Source organism: Bos mutus, unplaced genomic scaffold (genome assembly GCF_027580195.1).
Source record: "Bos mutus isolate GX-2022 unplaced genomic scaffold, NWIPB_WYAK_1.1 CTG243, whole genome shotgun sequence".
Classification (NCBI taxonomy): domain Eukaryota; kingdom Metazoa; phylum Chordata; class Mammalia; order Artiodactyla; family Bovidae; genus Bos; species Bos mutus.
The window spans coordinates 15,205-35,607 of NW_027219749.1; the positions used below are offsets into that span (position 1 = coordinate 15,205).

Here is a 20,403-nt window from a genome sequence, read left to right on the forward strand (position 1 = left end):
TCTTGGGCACAGTAGATTGTTATAGCATTTTATTAGTATTTCTTGTCAACTGTGGGTTTACATTGACCAACAGTGTTATTTTCAACTTTTTGGTTGCAACTGCCAGAACTATACATTATCGTGTTCTAAACACAAGCGTTCTATCATGTATCAAGCGCCAGGGTGGGGTCGGCTGTGCTGCGGGGCATGTTCCGTCCTGAGTGCTGCCTGTTCATGTGTGTGTTGCTGTCTGTTTCAGTCATCACTGTTATGTGCTCTGCTGGGGGAGCTGCCCCCGAGCCAGGGGCAGGCCAGCGTGCATGGGAGGATCGTGTATGTTTCTCAGCAGCCTTGGGTGTTCTCAGGAACTGTGAGGAGTAACATTTTATTTGGGAAGAAATATGAAGAAGAACGATATGAAAAAGTAATAAAGGCTTGTGCTTTGAAAGAGGTGGGTAATGACTCCTAAGTTGGATATACTTGAATTTTAAATAATAATAGTATTGGTTTAACCTACAAGATTTGTTGAGAGTTTTTATTTATTTTTTTAATTTGAAAAATCTTTGTTGCTGATTATTTAAAACTGGTCTTCTGGGTAAATATGCAGGTATATACATTGCTGTTTTAATCCTGATGTGATAACACTCACAGAATGCCTTTTTTTTTTTCCCCTTGAGGGGATCAGTCCATTCTATGAAGTTTCATTCACTTTTAACAATTATAGAAATTTCTAAAATAGCAAGCACAGTGTAATGAATCCTCATGTACCACTCCCAGCTTCAGCCAGGATCAGCTGGTGGCCGGTCTTGCTGCATCTCTACCCCTGTGCTCTGCCTGCCCCACCCCCAACCTACATTATTCTGGAGCAGATCCTAGACATCATATTAGTTCATCTGTCTACATTTCATTAGTTTCATCTAAGAGAAAAAAAAATCTTTTCCCTTTGGAAAAAAATCACCACATTATTTCACCTGAAAAATAACCCAAATTCCTGAATGTCATCAACCTTCTAATCTGAGTTTACATGTTGTTAGACATCCCACTGAGAAATCTTGTTCACTGTTGTTGGAATCAGATTCCACATAAGGTCTGTCCATTGTGCTTGGTTGTTGCCTCCTCGATCCCTTTCAGTCTGTAGGTTTCCTGCTTTACTTCATTTTTTATTTATAATTTATTATTTAAAGAAAATAGAATGCTTATGTTTCTTCTTAATACTGTATCATTTTGTTGGAGAAGAGATTATTTTCAGAAAGGGCATTGATTTTCACAGAAAATGGCAAAGTGAAATGTTTAACTCTACATTAGGATTTAGATGAAATTAGTGAATGAATGAGGAAAACTAAACTTATCTGATAGAATATAATTTGGCAGAAACAAAGAAAAATGTAAATACCGATAAATAGTTTGTTATTCTCTTGGGTTATAAACATCAGTGAAAAACAGTTTTAAAGGGCTCCCCCTGGTCTCTTCAGGGCAGTTTGGACATCTGAATATTCTTTTATACAGTGAGGAAAAAGCTGGGACAAACTTTCAAAGGTTTGGTGTTAAAGGCTGCAAACTCTCTTTGTGAGGAAATAGTAATTCTGCTTGAACAATGGCTTGAACACCATAGACAGTATTAGGTGAGCAGCATTTTATGATAATGTGGACAGAACAGAATTATTCATTTAATGGCTGCTATTTCTTTCTCTTGGGCTCATGTTAACAGGAGATTGTGCTTTTGCAGAAATGATGTGAAGTTAGGAGGAATGAGCTAGATTTTTATTAAATGGTACATAGACTGGGTAAGAAAAGAAGAGGGGAAACAAATGTGAAACAGTGAGACAATAGCTCCTATTTATTCAGAGTTCATGTGCAAATCATTTTTGTATCTGTCTCTGACACGTGTGCATGCACACACATAAACAGGAAACAGTTCGGTTCAGTTCAGTCGCACAGCCGTGTCCAACTCTTTGTGACCCCATGAATTGCAGCATGCGAGGCCTCCCTGTCCATCACCAACTCCCGGAGTTCACTGAGACTCATGTCCATCGAGTCAGTGATGCCATCCAGCCATCTCATCCTCTGGCGTCCCCTTCTCCTCCTGCCCCCAATCCCTCCCAGCATCAGAGTCTTTTCCAATGAGTCAACTCTTCGCATGAGATGGCCAAAGTACTGGAGTTTCAGCTTCAGCATCATTCCCTCCAAAGAAATCCGAGGGCTGATCTCCTTCAGAATGGACTGGTTGGATCTCCTTGCAGTCCAAGGAACTCTCAAGAATGTTCTTCAACACCACAGTTCAAAAACATCAATTCTTCAGCACTCAGCTTTCTTCACAGTCCAACTCTCACATCCATACATGACTACTGGAAAAACCATAGCCTTGACTAGACGGACCTTTGTTGGCAAAGTAATGTCTCTGCTTTTGAATATGCTATCTAGGTTGGTCATAACTTTCTTTCTAAGGAGTAAGCGTCTTTTAATTTAATGGCTGCAGTCACCATCTGCAGTGATTTTGGAGCCCCTCCAAAAATAAAGTCTGACACTGTTTCCACTGTTTCCCCATCTATTTGCCATGAGTGGTGGGACCAGATGCCATGATCTTAGTTTTCTGAATGTTGAGCTTTAGGCCAACTTTTCCACTCTCCTCTTTCACTTTTATCAAGAGGCTTTTTAATTCCTCTTCACTTTCTGCCATAAGGGTGGTGTTATCTGCATATCTGAGGTTATTGATATTTCTCCCGGCAATCTTGATTCCAGCTTGTGCTTCTTCCAGCCCAGCGTTTCTCATGATGTACTCTGCATAGAAGTTAAATAATCAGGGTGACAATATACAACCTTGACGTACTCCTTTTCCTATTTGGAACCAGTCTGTTGTTCCATGTCCAGTTCTAACTGTTGCTTCCTGACCTGCATATAGGTTTCTCAAGAGGCAGGTCAGGTGGTCTGGTATTCCCATCTCTTTCAGAATTTTCCACAGTTTATTGTGATCCATACAGTCAAAGGCTTTGTCAATAAAGCAGAAATGGATGTTTTTCTGGAACTCTCTTGCTTTTTCAATGATCCAGCGGATGTTGGCAATTTGATCTCTGGTTCCTCTGCCTTTTCTAAAACCAGCTTGAACATCTGAAATTTCACGGTTCATGTATTGCTGAAGCCTGACTTGGAGAATTTTGAGCATTAATTTACTAGTGTGTGAGATGAGTGCAATTGTGTGGTAGTTTGAGCATTCTTTGGCATTGCCTTTCTTTGGGATTGGAATGAAAACTGACCTTTTCCAGTCCTGTGGCCACTGCTGAGTTTTCCAAATTTGGTGGCATATTGAGTGCAGCACTTTCACAGCACCATCTTTCAGGATTTGAAATAGCTCAACTGGAATTCCATCACCTCCACTAGCTTTGTTCATAGTGATGCTTTCTAAGGCCCACTTGACTTCACATTCCAGGATGTCTGGCTCTAGGTGAGTGATCACACCATCGTGATGATCTGGGTTGTGAAGATCTTTTTTTGTATAGTTCTTCTGTGTATTCTTGCCACCTCTTCTTAATTATCTTCTGCTTCTGTTAGGTCCATACCATTTCTGACCTTGATCGAGCCCATGTTTGCATGAAATGTTCCCTTGGTATCTCTAATTTTCTTGAAGAGATCTCTAGTCTTTCCCATTCTGTTGTTTTCCTCTATTTCTTTGCATTGATCACTGAGGAAGGCTTTTTTATCTCTCCTTGCTATTCTTTGGAACTCTGCATTCAGATGCTTATATCTTTCCTTTTCTCCTTTGCTTTTCACTTCTCTTCTTTTCACAGCTATTTGTAAGGCCTCCCCAGACAGCCATTTTGCTTTTTTGCATTTCTTTTCCATGGGGATGGTCTTGATCCCTGTCTCCTGTACAATGTCACGAACCTCCATCCATAGTTCATCAGGCACTCTGTCTATCAGATCTAGTCCCTTAAATCTATTTCTCACTTCCACTGTATAATCATAAGGGATTTGATTTAGGTCATACCTGAATGGTCTAGTGGTTTTCCCTACTTTCTTCAATTTCAGTCTGAATTTGGCAATAAGGAGTTCATGGTCTGAGCCACAGTCAGTTGCCAGTCTTGTTTTTGCTGACTGTATAGAGCTTGTCCATCTTTGGCTGCAAAGAATATAATCAATCTGATTTCAGTGTTAACCATCTGGTGATGTCCATGTGTAAAGTCTTCTCTTGTGTTGTTGGAAAAGGGTGTTTGCTATGACCAGTGCATGCTCTTGGCAAAACTCTATTACTCCAAGGCCAAATTTGCCTGTTATTCCAGGTGTTTCTTGACTTCTTTCCCCTATAATGAAAAGGACATCTTTTTTGGGTGTTAGTTCTAAAAGGTCTTGGAGGTCTTCATAGAACTGTTCAACTTCAGCTTCTTCAGCATTACAGGTTGGGGCATAGGCTTGGATTACCATGATATCAAATGGTTTGCCTTGGAAATGAACAGAGATCATTCTGTCATTTTTGAGATTGCATCCAAGTATTGCATTTCAGATTCTTTGTTGACCATGATGGCTACTCCATTTTTTCTAAGGGATTCCTGCCCACAGTAGTAGATACAATGGTCATCTGAGTTAAATTCAGCCATTGCAGTCCATTTTAGTTTGCTGATTCCTAAAATGTTAATGTTCATTCTTGCCATCTCCTGTTTGACCACTTCCAATTTGCCTTGATTCATGGACCTAACATTCCAGGTTCCTATGCAATATTGCTCTTTACAGCATCGGACCTTGATTCTATCACCAGTCACATCCACAACAGGGTATTGTTTTTGCTCTGGCTCCATCCCTTCATTCTTTCTGTAGTTATTTCTCAACTGATCTCCTGTAGCATATTGGGCACTTACCAACCTGGGGAGTTCCTCTTTCAGTATCCTATCATTTTGCCTTTTCATACTGTTCATGGGGTTCTCAAGGCAAGAATATTGAAATGGTTTGCCATTCCCTTCTCCAGTGGACCACATTCTGTCAGACCTCTCCACCATGACCCGTCCGTCTTGGGTGGTCCCAGATGGCATGGCTTAGTTTCTTTGAGTTAAACAAGGCTGTGGTCTGTGTGATCAGATTGGCTAGTATTCTGTGATTATGGTTTCAGTGTGTCTGCCCTCTGATGCCCTCTCACAACCCTACTGTCTTACTTGGGTTTCTCTTACCTTTATCATGGGGTATCTCTTCACGGCTGCTCCAGCAAAGTGCAGCCGCTGTTTCTTACCTTGAATGAGGGGTATCTCTTTACGGCCGCCCCTCCTGACCTTGAACGTGGAATAGCTCCTCTCGGCCCTCCTGCGCCCATGCAGCTGCCGTTCCTTGGACGTGGGGTTGCTCGTCTCTGCTGCCACCCCTGACCTTAGACATGGGGTAGCTCCTCTTGGCCGCTCTTGCGCTGTCGCGGTCTGGCACTCTTGGTTGTCGCCCTTTACCTTGGGCGAGGGGTAGCTCCTCTCGGCCACGCTTCTGCGTGGTCCTTCGCAGCTGGTGTGCTTATGCATGGTCACGTGATTTATTAATTCTTTATGAGTATCCTTGATGTTCCTATCTTAATTTTATAGTAGGAGAAACTGATACTTGAGGGATCAAACAGCTCATCTCTGAGTTTACAGCTCAAGTTCAGATCTGTTTCTGCATAACCCTAGATTCCATGGAAGGTGGGGTGTGGAGTAAACAGATTTCAGGCATTTCCTCTTTGCCTTAATCACATCCAGCTCCTGACACCCAGATCAAATTCCAGAGACCCAGCCAGGGTGTGCCCCTTTCTTTGGTGACCTTGCTTTTCTGGTGAAGGAAGAGACACACCCTGGTTAGGGTCTCTGTTTACATGCCCCCTTACACCTTCATCCATTGCTCACTTTTTAAGAAGTTCTTAATTCTAAACTTCCTCAATTGAAAGGCAGCACAACACCATGGATAAGCATGGAAACTAGAGGCACTATGGTGTGAAAGAGCAGAAGTCTCTGAACTGACATGAGCTGGGTCAGATTCTAGTTCTTCTGTTCAATAGCCAAAAAGGAAACATATACCTATTTGAATGCAGAGTTGCAAAGAATAGCAAGGAGAGATAAGAAAGCTTTCCTCAGTGATCAATGCAAAGAAATAGAGGAAAACAACAGAATGGGAAAGACTAGAGATTGCTTCAAGAAAATTAGAGATACCAAAAGAATATTTCATGCAAAGATGGGCACAATAAAGGACAGAAATGGTATGGACCTAACAGAAGCAGAAGATATTAAGAAGAGATGGTAATAATACACAGAAGGACTATACAAAAAAGATCTTCACCACCCAGAAAATCACGATGGTGTGATCACTCACCTAGAGCCAGACATCCTGGAATGGAAAGTCAAGTGGGCCTTAGGAAGTATCACTATGAACAAAGCTAGTGAAGGTGATGGAATTCCAGTTGAACTATTTCAAATCCTAAAAGATGATGCTGTGAAAGTGCTGCACTCAATATGTCAGCAAATTTGGAAAACTCAGCAGTGGCCACAGGACTGGAAAATGTGTTTTCATTCCAATCCCAGAGAAAGGCAATGCCAAAGAATGCTCAAAACCACACAATTACATTCATTTCACATACTAGCAAAGTAATGCTCAACATTCTCCAAGCTTGGCTTCAACAGTACATGAACTGTAAACTTCCAGATGCTCAAGATGGATTTAGAAAATTCAGAGGAAGCAGAGATCAAATTGCCAACATATGCTGGATCATCAAAAAAGAAAGAGAGTTCCAGAAAAACATCTATTTCTGTTTTATTGACAATGCAAAACTTTGACCGTGTGGACCACAACAAACTCTGGAAAATTCTTCAAGAGGTGGGAATACCAGACCACCTGACCTGCCTCTTGAGAAATCTGTAGGCAAGTCAGAAAGCAACAGTTAGAACTGGACATGGAACAACAGACTAGTTCCAAATTAGGAAAGGAGTACATCAAGGCTGTATATTGTCACCGTGCTTATTTAACTTATATGAAGAATACATCATGAGAAATGCTGGGCTGGATGAAGCACAAGCTAGAATAAAGATTGCCGTGAGAAATATAAAAAACCTCAGATATGCAGATGACACCACTTTTATGGCAGAAAATGAAGAAGAACTAAAGAGCCTCTTGATGAAAGTGAAAGAGGAGAGTGAAAAAGGTGGCTTAAAGCTCAACATTCAGAAAACTAAGCTCATGGTATCCGGTCCCATCACTTCATGGGAAATAGATGGGGAAACAGTAGAAACAGTGACAGACTTTATTTTTGGGGCTCCAAAATCACTGCAGTTGGTGATTGCAGCCATGAAATTTAAAGACAGTTACTCCTTGGTAGGAAAGTTATGACCAACCTAGACAGCATATCCAAAAGCAGAGACATTACTTGCCAACAAAGGTCCATCTAGTGAAATCTATGGTTTTTCAGTAGTCATGTATGGATGTGAGTTGGACTATAAAGAAAGGTGAGCACCGAAGAATTGATGCTTTTGAACTGTGGTGTTGGAGAAGACTCTTGAGGGTCCCTTGGACTGCAAGGAGATCCAAACAGTCCATCCTAAAGGAAATCAGTCCTGAATGTTCCTTGGATGGACTGATGCTGAAGCTGAAACTCCAATACTTTGGCTACCTGATACAAAGAACTGACTCATTAGAAAAGACCCTGATGCTGGGAAAGATTGAAGACAGGAGGAAAAGGGGACGACAGAGGATGAGATGGTTGGATGTCATCACCGACTCAATGGACATGAGTTTGAGTAAACTCTGGGAATGGGCGATGGACAGGAAGGCCTGACCTGCTGCAGTCAATGGGGTCACAAAGAGTCAGACATGGCTGAGCAACTGAACTGAACTGACCCTCAGAACAGTGATGTGACCTCACTTAGTCTCAGTTTCCTCATCTGGGAAATGGGGTCAGTACTTACCATGTAGCTTGTTGCAAAGATTAGAGATAATCAGTATTAGGGTGCAGCACAGTTCTTGGTTCACAGATCTTACCCACCAGGAGCTGAGAGAAGCTATGTGCATGCATACAAATTATTGAGCAGAATAGGACAGGTCCTTCAGAAGAAATATATGCAAAGCCTTAGGAACCCAGCAGGAAGAGAGTGAGTCCAGGATGGTTTCCTGGGAGAGTGTGTTTGGGCTGAGCCTGGAAGGATGGGCAGGATATTGACAGGCCATGAGAGGAGGGGCAATTCCAAATGGAAGACAAGCAGTAAATGAAGGTGTGGGGTTCCATTGTTTGACTCCAGAATCCAGCCCTCATCTGCCAGGGTGCTCATCAACTGTTTCAACAGTCTGTTCCATAGCATTTCTACTGTTAAGTCTCCACCATTGCTGAAGGGTCCTTGGTATGTTTTTGGTAGATGGTATCAAACCAGTTTCTTCATTTCCTAGTTCACCTCTAGTTTGTGTATCTGCTGTTCAGTGAAAATTGGTTAAATTTAACTTAGAGGAAAATAACATGAATAAGAACACTTTCCTGTCAGTGGGAAGAATTGTAATATATGCTCAAGTCAGGCTTTTCCCTTTAACCTAATCAGAAAATCCTGGCTGGGAAATTAGCCTGACTTGGATTTTACCTCAAATCCTTTAAAATGTTCTTCCCATCTGGGACTTGTCCATTAATAATTTGCAAAGTCAACAACACACTCAAAGTCCTACCACCAGAGTTGAAGAGAGCCTGTTTCTTATGCTCGAACTGAGCTAAGTGAAAGAGTGAACTTTTCTAGAGCATGTTGCGATTGCTGTACTATAATGCAATGCTATTTGGGAAGGAAACCAGAAAAATACATTAATAAAATTAAAGGATAAAAAGTAATAACAGTTTGCAAGGACTGTCAACAGTGAAACGGAGGTCCAGAAAACAGTGTGTGTGTATGTATGGCTGGAGCCTATCTTAAAATGGTATGAAAACCAGGAGGGAGAGATGGTATTAACTTCTGAGCTTGATGAAGAAATAAGATGAAATAATGAATTTTCATGACAGAACAATTGCTGCTTTTCATTTGATCCTCCCTTGTTAAGCTTTGAGTGAGCAGGGAACCTGTGTCTGTCTATGTGTCTTTGTGGCTGTCAGGGAGGGTTATGATGGAGACACCCTCTTTCTTGTCCTCATGGTCACAAGCTTTGAATGTTGTGATTCACACTGTGAATGGGGTCCCCCTGTTGGATTAATGAGAAAACAGGCATCAATCATCAGTAGCAGAGCTTCCCTGATAGCTCAGTTGATAAAGAATCTGCCTGCAGTGTGGGAGACCTGGGTTTGATTCCTGGGTTGGGAAGATCACCTGGATAAGGGAAAGGCTACCCACTCCAGTATTCTGGCCTGGAGAATTCCATGGAGTCACAAAGAGTCAGACATGACTAAGCGACTTTCACTTTGACTTTCATCAGTAACAACTCAGTAAACGGTGACCCTGTTCTTCCTCATGCTCCAAACACCATGGTGCTCTTCTTACAACCCACACCCATCCCATCAGTAGGTCTTGCAGACTCTGCCTTCAGAATGTGTCTGGAGTGTGCTCCATCTCTCCATCCCTGCTGCTCCCACTGTGGTCCTGGCCACTGTCATCTCTTACTTAGATTATTCCAGTAGCCTCCATACTTGTATCTATCCTCACTCATTCTCCCATATTGCTTGTTTTCTGCAAAGCACAGAAGTGATTCTGTAGAAATCTCAGACCAGGTCAGTCCTCCCTTCTCCCACTCCTCCTGTTACTGGAGTGACCCCAGGCTCCTCCTGCTCTGTCTCTGCCCTCACTTCCCTCATTCTTACTCAGCTCTGCTCTCCTGCCTCCTTGCTTGTCCTGAACACCTTGGGCACCTCCCCGTGGCCCCTGCACTTGCCCATCCCTCTGTGTGGAGCAGCCTCTCCAGGTCTGCCTGAGCCCCTCCCCCTCTCCCGGATCTGCTCACCCCCGCTCTGAGCAGAGCCCTCACACCCCAGTGTGGACTCACTTCCCTCCTTTACTCTCTGCCCCCTGAGCCCACTTCCTTTTCCTTCTCATCCTCAGTACTTGCACTCAGGTTAATTTTCCTTATTGTTCATCCTCCACTGTGGAGAGAAACTCTAGGGGCTTTGTTTCCTCATGGCTGAATTCATTGTGCCCAGAACAATGTCTGGTGTATATTGATACACAATAAATATCTGTTAGAATGGTCAGATGCATAAATGTTGTGAAAAACTACAGAATGAAAACAAACAAACAAAAAGAAAACCTGAGGATTTTTTAAATTGTTCAGTGTTATGGTTTAGCCACTATGAAATATACTCGTTGTTGTTGATCAAACACTGTGGGGAGAACTGATGCTAAAAAGTTAGGATGGCAGGAGAACATATTTTAGATCTTTTTTTTTTTTTTTTTCTTCTCCTTTTCTATCTCCATGTAGGATTTACAGCTTTTGAAGGAAAATGATCTAACTGAGATAGGAGACCGGGGAACCCCACTGAGTGAAGGACAGAAAGCCCGGGTCAGCCTTGCCAGGTAAATGGGGTTTCAGTTGCCATCCTGCCCCTCCTCCTCTGCACCTCCCAGTGGACGTGAGCATGCAGACCCCGCTCACCGGGTTGGCCTGTGTGAAGCAGGGTCTTGGCCCTTTCCCTGGGCTCCTGGAATGAACCTGGAGTTGTTGGACGCCGTCATGAATTCAGAGGTGGGACCCAGGGAGTGTGTAGTATCCTCTCCTGACGTCTCTCTACGTTTTCTAGAGCCGTGTATCAGGATGCAGACATCTACCTCCTGGACGATCCGCTCAGCGCAGTGGATGTAGGAATCAGCAGGCACTTGTTCAAACAGTGAGTTAGCTCCTGTTTTCTATCATCTCTGCTTTCCAGGAACCCTGTAGAGATTGGGGAAGAGAGCTCAGGAAAGCCTTTGTGCTTCAGGAGACTCAGCTCGCTCTGCCCTGGTGTCCCTCTCTCCCCTCCCTTCCCTCCACAGAAGATCCATCTTAGAGAATTTTGCATCATGATGAGGTCAGGACAGGAAAATACAGCAGGTGCTTCCAATGTGTGAAGGACAGTGGGGTCTGTGCTTTAGGGAGTGAGGAATAGATGGGAGATTTCCCCGTGACCTGCAGTTAATAACCAGACACTGTGATGGATCCAGAGCCTTGAAGTAAGAAAGATGGTGAATGGTTTTTAAATCGTAGAGTTGGACCCAGTAATCTAGTACTTAGTGTCAGTCCTTTTCCTCCATCATGTGTTTAAGGCACATTAGAAGCAAAATTTTCAGTACTGACACAGGGCTTCTGTGGAAAGGCCCTGTTGGTTTATGCTTATTATTCTGTAGGTTTGGAAATTCTTAATAAGGCCTAGAATTAAGACTAACTTATTCCACATCTAAGTATGAATTTAATCATTTAGCGTTGCTTCATGGATGCTTATTTGATTTAATACTTAGACCCATGATGTAGGGTTAGCCTGAATGTGGAACTAGAGATCTAGAATCTGGTGGAAATCTTGACTCTCATTTTTGTGTTTCTGGAATACAAATTGCTTTTGCCTGGCCACAGAATGACTGAAGTAAAACAACTCTTATGCTTTTCTGTGAATAATGTGTCCTAATACACGCTGACTGAAGCCTCTGATGGAGTCTAGACTGGCCTTTTTGAAAGCTGCATGAGCTTGCTTTTGCTACAACAGCATCCACATCTACCCCATGGTTGCTTACCTTGCTGTTGTTCACCTTGTTAAAGCCAACAAGCCTTCCAGCTGCACTTATTAATGCCCTGCTGTGTGCACTGGGATCAATGCCCTTACAGATGTCCCTGCACAAAACCTCTTAGTTTATAAGGAGGACGGAGAGCCAGGAGAGGGGAAGGACCCATACTGGGCAGAATAAGGGAGACTAGGATGCCCAGCTCTCATTTCTGCCTCTGAGGAACCTGTCTCAATGTGGAGCTTGTTAAGACAGATGCCTGGGAAAAGGTCAGCTGAGTCAGGGTTTAGAGGTTTCTGCTTCCCTGGTGGCTCAGAGGTTAAAGCGTCTGCCTGGAATGCGAGAGACCTGGGTTGGATTCCTGGGTCGGGAAGATCCCCTGGAGAAAGGAATGGCAACCCACTCCAGTACTCTTGCCTGGAGAATCCCATGGAGGGAGGAGCCTGGTAGGCTACAGACCATGGGGTCGCAAAGAGTCATACATGACTGAGCGACTTCACTGTACTGGATAGTAAGTGCTGAATGGAAGTGGATGTTGGAAAGCTCCCTGTGCCCCGGGCTGGGCGGGAAGTGCCCTGGGGGCGTGCAGGCTGGGTATGTATGTAGAGGCTGAAAATAAGACCCAGTTCCCTTTGCTGGAGGAAGAGTAGAAGCACAGGAAGCGAGGCTGTGAGAACAGAAGGCACGTCCTCGCCTGGACAAGGCAGGTTGTACAGCAGAGAGAAGCTGTTTGGGAATTCTCGCTGTCAGGTCCTGTGTTAGTTTGCTGGGGCTATGTCTGTCCAGGCTGATCTCACAGAGACCAGAGCTCAGGCAAGTCCAAGGTGAGGGTGTTGGCAGATTTGGTGTCTGGTAAGGACCCAATTCCTGTGTCCTCATGTGGTGGAAGGGGTGAGGGAGCCGTGTGGGTCCCTTTTATAAAGGCACTAGTCCCATTCAGGCAGACTCCACCCTCATGACCTGTCACCTCCCAATGGCCCCATCTCCAGTACTTTCACAGTGGGGATTAGGTTTCAGTGTGTGTATTTTGAGGGCATAAACATTCAGTCACAGCAGGCTGCCAGAGATGGCAGAGCTGGGGGAGCAGTGCGTAAATAATAGAAATTCATTCTCTCACAGTTCTAAAGGCTAGACTTTCATGATCAAGGTGTGGGCAGTTTGGTTTCTCCTTAGACCTTTTCCTTATCTTCTGATGACAGCTTCCTCACTGTGTCCTCGGACATGGTCCTCCCTCTGTTCATGCACACCCCTGTGTTTCTGTCCTTATGTCTTAGTCTCCTCTTCTAAGAACACCAGTCATATGGGATTAGGCCCACTATAATTGAGGGTAACAACTACCTCTTTAAAGGTTCTGTCACCAGATTCTAAGGTTCTGGTGGTCAATGTGCCATCATATGAATTTTTGGGGGAACAGAATTCATTCACAGCAAATCTTAAATAGCAAATAAAGAGACTTAAGCAGATTAGTGGAGTGAGTGAGAGAGATATGTGAGGAGCTCTGAGCTCTGGATATGAGGAGCTGGGATTCCACATCCATTAAGCAGGGGTCATGAGGCAGGTACCACTGAAGGCTGTATGTGAAAGGTGCTTAGTGTTGGGGCAATGAAAGAGCTCTGGAGATGGATGGTGGTGATGGTTACACAATGATGTGAATGTACTTAATGCCATTGAGCTGTATGCATAAAAAATAGTTAAAATTGTAAATTTCATGTTATGTATATTTTACCACACACAAAAATGACACATTAGCATTGAATCTTTCAGAACAAAAGAGAGCAGGGCAGCTGACATGTGGCATGGCCCACACTCCGATCTGACCCCCCCTTTCCCACCCTCCTTTGATTGTGATTTGATAAATTTTCTCTTATTTAAAGCACCTAGTGGCTCAGATGGTAAAGAATCTACCTGCAATGCAGGAGACCTGGGTTCAATCCCTGGGTCAAGAAGATCCCCTGGAAATTTCTTGCCTGGAAAATCCTGGGGTTGCAAAGAGTCAGACATGACTGAGTGACCAATACTTTCACTGATGACTTTTCCCTTAGGTAGTGCCTTGTGGCTTGTCATGAGTTCAGTGATGGAATACTAGTAGTGAGACATGAGTTTCCATCCCCCACTCTCCTGGCATCATGAGTAGCTCAGCCTCCCTGTTCCCAACACTCCACCCTGAACTTGCAAGTGTCTGCTACCCTGTCTTGTGTGCCTCTGCACAAGTTCCCCATCACTGCAAGAGCAGTTTCTGCTGGCTCTTGTGTCTGTGTCACAGGGAGGGGAAGGGAAAGTTTATGGATTGCCATGTATCAGTGTGCTGAACACAAAAACTCTCTTAGGTGTTTATAAAGGTGAGGTGTTTATAACATGTTTATAAAGTTCTCTCCAACCTTTCGGTTTAATGACCTTGGATGTACACTTAATAGAAGCAAGCTTGTTAAGACTTGTATGCTAATCAGAACCACATTCTCTGGGGAAACTTAGGGCAGGGATCACAAAGGCAATTTAGGAAATCACTCAACAGTGACTGAGAATGTTCTCAATGAGTTAGGCATTTGGACAGAACAATATGCTATGAGAGATGGTGGTCGTGTTGAAGCTTATTTGTGGTGAATATTTTCTATTAAAAGTGAATGAATCACACTTCTACTTGCCATTTTCATCTTCCTTTAGTCATGAGTATATTAATATATACCAGGTTACTAATATTTGTGATTTTTATAACTATATTTTGTGATAATTAAGTGGGTTCTATTACCTATAGAAGGTGAGAGTCCTTAGATGAACTGATGCAGTCTCATTTGTGTCCAGCCATGGACCTTCTCCTGGATCAGCCCCACATCACCAGACCCCTGCCTCCTGCGTCATCAGTTTTTCAGGTCTGTCCTGATCAGACTCCCATGCTGCTGTCTACACAGCTCACCCTCCTGGTCCAGCCCTTCATAGACCTCCCCCTGCCCTCCCCTCCCATTCCTCCCATGTTTAGGAAGCAGCTCCAGGTCCTCAGAGAACAGGCTTCTTTGCCATCTGCCCCCATCAGCCTTTCTAGCTCTTCCCCACACCTACTCGGTAATCCACTGTGCTGGCTTTGTGGGGGTCCTTTCTCACCCCTGTCTGTCTATACATAGTGGTCCCTCTGTCCCAGAGCCAGGGAGCAGTGCACCAGGACACAGAAGGAAGATGGAAGACAGGACCTGACATTCCCTCCTCCTCCTCCAGGTGCAGCCCGTGCCCTCTGTCTTCTCACTGCCCTCAGTGGGTGCACTTGACTATTTATGAGTCTCCCCACCCTCTAGAAGCTATGAATGCAGGAAGGTGCCTCAGCCCAGCATGTTCTGTCCCAGACCCCTGCACCTGCTGTGTCTTCTTCCAGGGATGTTTCCCCAGAGAATCTCAGGGCTCCTGTGTCTCCCCAACTACAGCAGCCCCCTTGCTTTTTCTTCAGAGCACACATCATGGCCTGATAGTACATGTCCTGTACTCATTCAGTGTATCCCCCTTTTACATGGTGCAAAGTAATGTCTGCTTTCTTGGCCTGTGTTGTACGTCAAGAGAGTGGCACCTCAGTAAACCTTTGCTGATTGAATGGATGAAGGTGCGGTTTCTGAATTATTTGTATCCCCTCTACCATGGAATGTATCTCCTCTTAACACAGCCCCTATAGAGAATGATACTGGATTGGCCAAAAAGTTCAGTTGGGTTTTCTGTAAGATGTTATGGAAAAACCTGAAGGAATTTTGTGGCCAACCCAATAAATAGAACACAGCCCTTATATAGATTTAATAGCTAACTTGTTTTTGAATCATTTTTATGACATAACTTGGAAATCTTTACTCTGAAACTTGAAAAATAGACTATCTTCTTCAGTTCAGTTCAGTTCAGTTGCTCAGTCATGTCTGACTCTTTGCGACCCCATGAATCACAGCACGCTCGGCCTCCCTGTCCATCATCAACACCTGGAGTTCACTCAGACTCAACGTCCATCGAGTCAGTGATGCCATCCAGCTATCTCATCCTCTGTCGTCCCCTTCTCCTTCTGCCCCCAATCCCTCCCAGCATCAGAGTCTTTTCCAATGAGTCAACTCTTTGCATGAGGTGGCCAAAGTACTGGAGTTTCAGCTAGAGATGGATAAAAAGCATTATTTAGGAAAATTTCAAAGTCATTAATTGGCCACTTTGTTGTAATTATTTATATTACTTCATCTCTGATGGAATGTTAGGAAGCAAACATTTTACCACTTTTGGGTGGCTCCATCTTGGACATAGAAACCCATCAGATTTGATTAACATCTGCCTTCAGGGACTGTTGGCAAGTAATTATGAATTAAGGAGAAACAGTTCCATTAAAAGCTTTAGTACTAAGTCTGAAGAGGTTTGCTCACTCAGGAATCTTAGATACAAATGCTGAACTAAGATATGTCAAAGGGCAAAATGAATCCTTTTGGACTTAATGAAGCAATGGTGTATGTGTCTACATCCTGGGGTCTTGCTTCTCATCACAGACCCAGTGTTCAGAGTGTCCCCTTAGGACTTTTCTGTCATGAGTCCAAAGCACATGACTGCTCATGGTTAGGGAGGAGTGGAGAATGGGGCTGACATTTACTGAGTGGATTGGTGGTTTCATTTCTCAGCACCTGTGGGTGAGTTGTCCTTGGCCTTGTTTTGAGATGAAGAAACTGAGGTTTCATCACTCATCTGACATCAGGCTCGTGAGAGGGACTGAGCTGCAGTCTTCTGCCTTCACACTCTTCATTTGACTCACTCACAGACTGAGTTCTGGCCCAGGTTCCTGAGATTTGCTCTGTGAGGGACTTGGGCACCCAGAGTACCTGCTTGCAGCCCTGACTGTGGTCACCAGGGCCCCAAATCCAGCCACTTGCTTCCCTGGAGAGGTTGTGGACCTTGTGGGATGAGACTGGGGCTGAGTTCCTAGGGGTTTGCATTAAAAATGTGAAGCAGTTGGAGAAGTTACTGTAAAAACACTTAAGGTTGGATACTGAGAGAGGTTGTTGGCCTTCCAGACCTGCCAGGCCTGTGACTTGCCCAGGTTAGACTTAAGAAAGAGCCCAGAATCAGTGACAAACACACATATGGTTTAATTATTAGGGCCCACTTACATGTGCAAAGGAAATCCTGGAAGGGCATCCTATCATTTGAGGCCCACGTTGGAAGAGGACATGGTGGTAGTCTTTGCTCCCAGGGCAAGGCGGCAGGAGAGGGGGGACATGACCTGTTATAGGGGAAGTTGATGTCAGGGTGGGCCATTGGTCACCATGAAAACCAGCAGAGGGTCATGTCCTTCTTGCCCCTTTGACAAGCATCATGGAGGATTGTGATCTGAAGCTAGAGCCGTCATTAGCTGGGCTGGGACAAGCATATAGGAAGGTCAGTCATGTAAGTAGGTGTAGGTGAAGCAGACACTGGTCGAGAAGGGGATGTATAGAGAGCAAGAGAACAGCCATTTTGGGTGGCCTGATCACACAAGGGTCTTGGGTAAGAGAACTGGTGTGTCTTTTGGCCATTGGATGATTCCCATTGTGCTTTGGGCCATCTGAATTCTGTTCTTTAATTTTCATATTTGGAAGGTGTTCAGTCCTTATGAAAGAAGACTGATTTCCTGGATGGGACTGGGACTGTTGTAGAGACTGATGGAGGCCACGTTGGCATTCATTTTCTGTTTAATATTATTTGGGAAGAAGTGTCTAGAAAAGGCACTCTAGCAAAGGTTACCAAGATTCTATTAATTTTTTGTTGTTAATGTATGCATCATAAATCATAAATAATCCCCTAGAAAATTGTCTAAGGAAAATGCACACGTTTTTATATAACATAGATGCCTCTTTTCCCCTTCCCACATAGTGATAAAATATTAAGTTCAGTCAAGTTTTGGAATCTCAGTATTGCTCAATTATTTTTCATTATGAAATGTAAATTATTGTTAAGCTGAGTTTTCAGAAAATATTTAGCAAGTGCCTCCTTCACTGGACTGTTTTTTAGAATTTTTTTTTAGCAGAGCTGGGTTCACATTTGCTGCTGATAAATTTGAGGACCTATTCAGGATCATTGACATATTTGTATTTAATTTGTATTATTTGTTTTTTATTTAAACTATAGACCTTTGCTGTGTTGTTTTTGTCTCATTATGTTTTCAGAATATGTGTTTTCAGTTTGGAGCACCCCCACTAATGTGCATTTGCATTCTATACTTTTTACATTTGTAGGTGTATTCGTCAAGCCTTGAAGGAGAAGATCACAATCTTAGTGACTCATCAGCTGCAGTACCTAAAAGATGCAAGTCAGATTCTGATACTGAGAGATGTAAGTAGTTTCTAGAAGCCTGTGAAATTGCTAGCACTCAGGTGTGTTGAAGGCCAGACCTCCCAGCAGGTCACTCTCCTTGGATTCATGGTAAATGTCCTCTTCTCCCTCAATTTAACTCCCTCTTTTTCTCAGAGCTGATGCTATTCATGTTTTTGAGGATCAATCCAAAGACCTGTAAAGTGTCACTATTAAACTTGAAGCCACATAAACACTAAAGCATATAGGAGTGCTACCACAGGACTACTGAAATATGACTGTTCTATTGAAATTTGTTAAGGATAATGATGCTATTTTATTTATAACTTGTGTTTTCCCCTTATATAACTTAAGTCAAAGTTTTTTACTTGGAAATTAGAGCTACTGAGACCTGTTTGTATCCACATGATTGTCAAGCACAATTTGCCTAAAGTGCATCTTCCATTAACACTAGAAGCAAGGTTGGGTAGCTAAGCACCTGGGTCAGAGATGCCCACTCTGCAGGTCTCCCTGCCCAGGTCTCTATGTGCCCAATATGTGTGGGAGCCTGTGCAGCAGGAGGACAAGGCCCTGCCTTCATGGGACTCCTGTTCTTATGGGGATGGATGTAATAAAGAAGGTGACATCCTGGCTGTCTCCTTGAGGAGCTGGTGCCTCATAGGGTCTGAATGACATGAAGGTGGGGGCCATGCAACACCTGGAGGAGGGGATCTGAGGCAGGGAGTCTTGAGGAAGGAGCTGACCTGGCAGATTGGAGGAACGGCAGGAAGACCAGTGTGTCTGAGGAGAGTGAGCAGGGGGATTTGGAGGGAGATGGTCCCTGAGCAGTGGGCAGTGAGCCTGGAAGTGGGATTGAAGCCTTGGATGGTCCAGAGCAGAGAAGCGAAGTGTTCTTATCCTGGAGTTAAGATATTCCTCTGATGGTCATTGGAGGGGCGACAGCAGAAGCAGTTAGAAGTCTTAGTAAAGCTTAGGAGACAGAAGTGTGGGCTCAGGATAGGGTATCAGTTTCTAGAGCTGCTGTAACAAAGCACTGCAAACTGGGTGACAAAACAACAGAAGTTTATCTTTTTCCTGTTCTGGAGGCTATAGATCCCAGATCCAGGTGCCGGCAGGGCCATGCTGTCTCTGAAGGCTCCAGGGGAGAATCCTTCCTTCCAGCTGGTGGTGTTCACGGATCTTCCTTGTGTTCCTTGGCTTCCAGCTGCAGCACTGTGGTCTCTACCTCTGATGTCACATGGCTGTTGTCCCCGTGTCTGAGTCTCTTCTCATAAGGATATCATTCACATAGGATTTAAGGTCACCCTGTTCCAGTGTGACCTCATCTTAACTTCATTACATCTACAAAGACACTGAATGCAAATAAGATCATGTTCACAGGCATCATGTTTAGGGCTTGAACTTACTTTCTAGGGGCTACCAATCAACCCCAACTCCTAGCATGGCTGGGGATGGGGTGGAGATTAGTGAGAATATTTCAGGCTTACTGGTTGTTTGATGCTTCAGACCTTGGCTTCTTTGTTTCTGAGCCTCAGCACCTCCGTCATTAATCCTTGCCTGTTCCACAGGCCCTTGGTCAGTCAGTTCAGTTGCTCAGTTGTGTCTGACTCTTTGCGACCCCATGGACTGCAGCACGCCAGACCTCCCTGTCCATTGCCAACTCCCAGAGTCTACTCAAAGTCACTGAGTCGGTGATGCCATCCAACCTTCTCATCCTCTGTCATTCCCTTCTCATCCTGCCTTCAATCTTTTCCAGCATCAGGGTCTTTTCAAATGAGTCAGCTCTTCACATTAGGTGGCCAAAGTATTGGAGTTTCTGCTTCAGCATCAGTCCTTTCAATGAATATTCAGGACTGATCTCCTCTAGGATTGAGTGGTTTGATTTCCTTACAGTCCAAGAGTGTTCTCCAACACCACAGTTCAAAACCATCAATTTTTTGGTTCTCACATCCATACATGACCACTGGAAAAACCATAGCTTTGACTAGTTGGAACTTTGTTGGCAAAGTAATGTCTCTGCTTTTTAATATGCTGTCTAGTTGGTCAGATCCCTCATTTGTCAAATGAACTTCTGTCCTAAGAAAGATTATTAAATGCAGAACCTCTGCCTCTCTAGAAGCAATATCTCACGTCAACTGTTAACTGCTCTTTCAGGAATGGGGAGTTCAGGTTTCTCAGATTTGATAACAGTTAATTTCATGTTGGAAGAGGGTGATACTAGTGTGTAAAACCTCAACGATGACAATATTATGAGCACAGGATCAGTGGGAGACAGAGTAACCTATTTAGTTTGTCCCTAGATCTTTTAGGGTCCCTTATTGCTTCTTTTGAGGACACTACCCTCAATTTTAGTGCTATTAGAACAACTATTTGTCCACTCGTGAGCACCCCTGGATGAGTTGGGGTCCATCCTTACTCTTTGTCTGGTTCATCTCTAACAGCAGAAAGGGAATGGTTGCCCTCTCATCCCCTCAGAGTTGTCTGTGCTTGGCTGCTCAGTGAA

At 43.9% G+C, this 20,403-nt stretch overlaps 1 protein-coding gene across 1 annotated transcript in view; it reads left to right on the forward strand.

Annotated features, from left to right (window-relative positions):
- The window catches only part of LOC138986896 (ATP-binding cassette sub-family C member 4-like), a gene marked incomplete at its 5' end in the record, with an annotated part of 178,740 nt that overhangs the window by 14,370 nt on the left and 143,967 nt on the right, over positions 1 to 20,403 (forward strand). Inside the window, 4 exon segments of the mRNA XM_070366898.1 lie at positions 239 to 430; positions 10,345 to 10,439; positions 10,664 to 10,750; positions 17,825 to 17,921. Coding sequence (XP_070222999.1) covers positions 239 to 430; positions 10,345 to 10,439; positions 10,664 to 10,750; positions 17,825 to 17,921 — 471 coding nt within the window.